This window comes from Haematobia irritans, chromosome 3 (genome assembly GCF_050003625.1).
Source record: "Haematobia irritans isolate KBUSLIRL chromosome 3, ASM5000362v1, whole genome shotgun sequence".
Taxonomy (NCBI): domain Eukaryota; kingdom Metazoa; phylum Arthropoda; class Insecta; order Diptera; family Muscidae; genus Haematobia; species Haematobia irritans.
Window position 1 is genome coordinate 39692045 of NC_134399.1, and position 3991 is coordinate 39696035.

Genomic DNA, 3991 nt, shown 5'->3' on the forward strand with positions numbered 1-3991 from the left:
AAGTTTTCTTAATGCTAAAAAAACTTTAAGCCAAAGATGCAAATTGTTAAAATAATTTAATAAATACTTGAAAGAATTTAATAATCAATTTTTTAAAATTCTCTCTGTAAATATCAGAAGCATATCTTCCATAGAAAAATTTAATAAATTTAAAGCGTATATCTCCACTTTTGATTATCTACCAGCTATTATTGCTGTGCAAGAAACATGTTTCAGAAATAATTTAGTTGAAATTTATAATATACCGGGATATAATGCAATACATTGTTGTCGTTCGGATGGATACGGTGGAACTTCATTATTTATTCGTATGTTCCGATATTGAAATTAAAAGTGAAGAATTCATTGAATACGTAGTGGTGAAGATAAAGAATTTAACTATTAGTCGTGTTCCTATTACTTTTATGTCATTTTACAAGTCTCAGAAATGTGGTTCAGTATATTTTATGAATTTCTTGGAGAACATCTTTGCTCGTCTTGGTAGGGAACCCTGTTTATTATTTGGGATGTGAATATCGATGCTATGAATGATAATCAGTTTAGTGGAATATTCGATCTACTTTCATGCTATGATTTCGTCAATTGTCACAAACTTGTTACTCGTCCCAATAGCCAGACCTGTTTTGATCATGTCTACTCTAATATAGGTAAACCCATTGGCATTGCATCCATAGAATGCAAATTGTCCGATCACAACTTTCTATACATTTCGCTGGAATCTAACGTTCATTTAAGTGGAATTATGAAGTCAAATTATTCGGTTTGTGATTATGATATGTTGCGTCGCTGTTCTAGAGAACATTTAGATCAGCTTATGATCGTAGGACATCCTTCTATTGATATGGACAACTTAATTGCATCTGTTAATGCTGCTGTAAGCAACTCCACTGTTATAAAAGCAGGAAGGAAATGTCTCAGGGGGGAACTGACTCCTTCGATAAATGGCAATCTCTATAAGCTAATCACTTACAAGAAACGATTATTGAAGCTGCGAAGAAAGTCTCCTGATAACGTTAGTATTGGAGAGAGACTTAAAAGAATAAGCAGGGTCATAAAGAGGGCTACTAAGGATTCAATGAATGATTATTACGTTAATTGCATATCTTCTTTTCATAATAACTCCAGAAAGACTTGTAAGTTTTTGAACGATACTTTGGGAAGGAATATTAATCGCATCACATTGGTAAAATATCTTGATGGAGTCTTGTTAAAGGATGATTCAGCCATGGCTCAAAAATTGAATGATCATTTTATTGACTCCATTAGCACCTTGAAGACAAAGATTGAGACTTTAGTTGGAGACAATATAAATGCATTGATGACGTTGCAACACAGTAGTTCACGCTTAGTTTTGGAGGGTACCACAATCAGTGAGATAAGTGATGAAATTTCAGATTTGTCTATAGGGAAAAGCTGCGGTCATGATAACATCTCGCCTAGGGTTTTAAGAGAATGTTGCAATAGCGTTGCACCACATTTGACTAGCATCTTGAATAGCACTATAAGGAATGGTTCCTATCCAGACATTTTAAAGGTGCATAAGATTATTCCAATAGCTAAAGATAGAAATGACTTTTCGATTGATAAGTTTCGACCTATTTCGGTTCTTCCAGTCATAAATAAGATTTTTGAGAGAATTATTCATCGTCAAATGTTCACATATTTTGAGCCGAATAATTTCCTTTATGAACATCAATATGGTTTTAGGAAGGGATGTGGTACGGAGGAGGCCACAATGAACGTACAGAATTATATATGTAAAATGTTAGACAATGGTTACAGTGGTGTTGTAGGTATCTTTTTCGATTTATCCAAAGCTTTGGACATGATTGACCATGGGATACTCTTGCAGAAATTGTATACATATGGATTACGTGGTAAAGAACTTCAGCTTATTGAGTCATACTTGTCAGATAGGAAACAATTTGTTCAAATAAACGAACATAGAAGTGGAATGTCTGCAGTTCAATATGGAGTGCCGCAAGGAAGTGTTTTGGGTCCATTACTTTTCGCCATATATATTAATGATATTAAGAATTTGCATCTTTTTGGAAAAATGTTTTTGTATGCTGACGACATATGTCTGTTCTACCCCTTTAAATATGGGATTTCGGCGAGGCCATATATTGAACGTGATTCTGCGCTTATATTAGAGTTTATGCGAATAAATCGATTGTTTATCAATGACAGAAAAACTAGGCTAATTCGTTTTAGACCTTACACACGTTCCGATGCGGCATTTGCTGTTAATATAGGTGGAAACCTAATAACTGAAATGGATAGGTCAAATATTTGGGACTTCATCTACAATCTAATATGTCATGGGATCAACATATACGCCACTTGAAATCAAAAATAGCACCGGTAATAGGAATACTATTTAAGTTCAAATTTATATTCAGTCGTGAGACTAAATTACTTATCTACCAAACGCTAATTCAAAGTATTTTGAACTACTTAGCCATAATCTATGGTTATAAGAAAACCGCAGAACTACGATCTTTGCAAAGAATGCAGAATAAAGCTTTAAAGACAATTGCAAATCTTCCAATACATTTTTCGACATATGATCTGTATACAGACATATTTCCAAATATATTGCCTATACACGGAACATATAAGTTTCAATTACTTACATATATTTTCAAATGTGTTAATAATATCGGACATCATACTATCATACTTTTGCGGAGTCAAGTCAATGTTAATACTAGAAATAATCAACAACTTAGAGTAGCATTATGCCGTACCGAAAGAACTAAACAACGCATTGACTTTTCTGCACGCTCACAAAAAATCGCTTCTGTAACATATACTCCCAAACATATTTTGCTTCAAGCATATATATTTTTGGGTATTGCCCAAACATTTATATGTTTGATCTCTACCAATATATATTATGTTTGAAAGCATATTGGACTAAACAATATATGTTTGGGTAGTCTAAGTTCCAAACATTTTGTATATTATGTTTGAAAGCATATTGGACTAAACAATATATGTTTGGGTAGTCTACGTTCCAAACATATTGTATTTTTGCATCCAAATTCAATAATGTTGTCTTCCAAAAAACAATATGTTATTATGTGAACATATAATATGTTTGGAAGCATTTTGCATCCAAAAATATTATATGCTTAAAAAAATTCTCCCAAACAATATTGTGCTCAAAATTTTATTTATTTATTTATATATTTACAATCATAATGAATTATGAAAAAAAAAAAACAGGTAATATAGGTGCTAACAACATAGGTTTTCGACCTGAATGCTCAAAATTTTGTTTCTGCCCAATTGTATATTCCCCCACATCTTTCTCACTTCCACGAGATTTTTTAGTTCTTAGCACCTTTTTCTGTAATACAAACATTGTAGAAGAAATTATTCAATTGTATGAGTTTTTTTATTTTAATTTTACCTTCTGCCGGACGGGGATTCGAACACCGGGACCACACAGTTTGTAAGGATCAAAGAAGTAGCTGATCAATTGCCCAAGGAAAAATAAAATGTTAATTTTGTAATAACAAGCAACAACCACCAACTTAATTCAATATCGCTCCCTGTTAAATAGCGCTCCAAGCTACTAAACATATATATGTTTATAGGCTATTTCTAAATTAATATATGTTTGCATCCAAGCATATTATATTTACAAACATTTTATGTCCCAAACATAATATGTTCTAACATATTAACATATATGTCCCAAACATGTTATGCTAGTTTATGAACATTATATGCTTGCACTCAAAAATATTGTGTTTAAAAATTTGTGTTCCAAACATATAATGTTTATAGCCAAACATATGAAAAACAGTCTTTTTCATCCGTGTGTTACTCGTGAATACAACAACCTTCCACAGCATATTAATCAATATCTAATTTCAAAAATTTAGTTAAAGAGTTCTTAAAAAACGAATATCTTAGAAATCTTGTCATAATATTGCTTCTGATATAGTACTATTAACTAATATTTTCTTGTATATAGCTA

The 3991-nt window shown here is 31.9% G+C and overlaps 1 protein-coding gene across 1 annotated transcript; it reads left to right on the forward strand.

Moving 5' to 3' along the window:
* The first annotated feature begins 523 nt into the window (after positions 1 to 523).
* Positions 524 to 2347, forward strand: LOC142230850 (uncharacterized). The gene has a single exon (XM_075301472.1). The coding sequence runs from the start codon at positions 524 to 526 to the stop codon at positions 2345 to 2347; it is 1824 nt and encodes a 607-aa protein (XP_075157587.1).
* The last annotated feature ends 1644 nt before the right edge of the window (positions 2348 to 3991 follow it).

Coding starts and splice junctions, on each gene's coding strand:
- LOC142230850 (XM_075301472.1), top strand. CDS start 524: ATGAATGATAATCAGTTTAGTGGAATATTCGATCTACTTTCATGCTAT.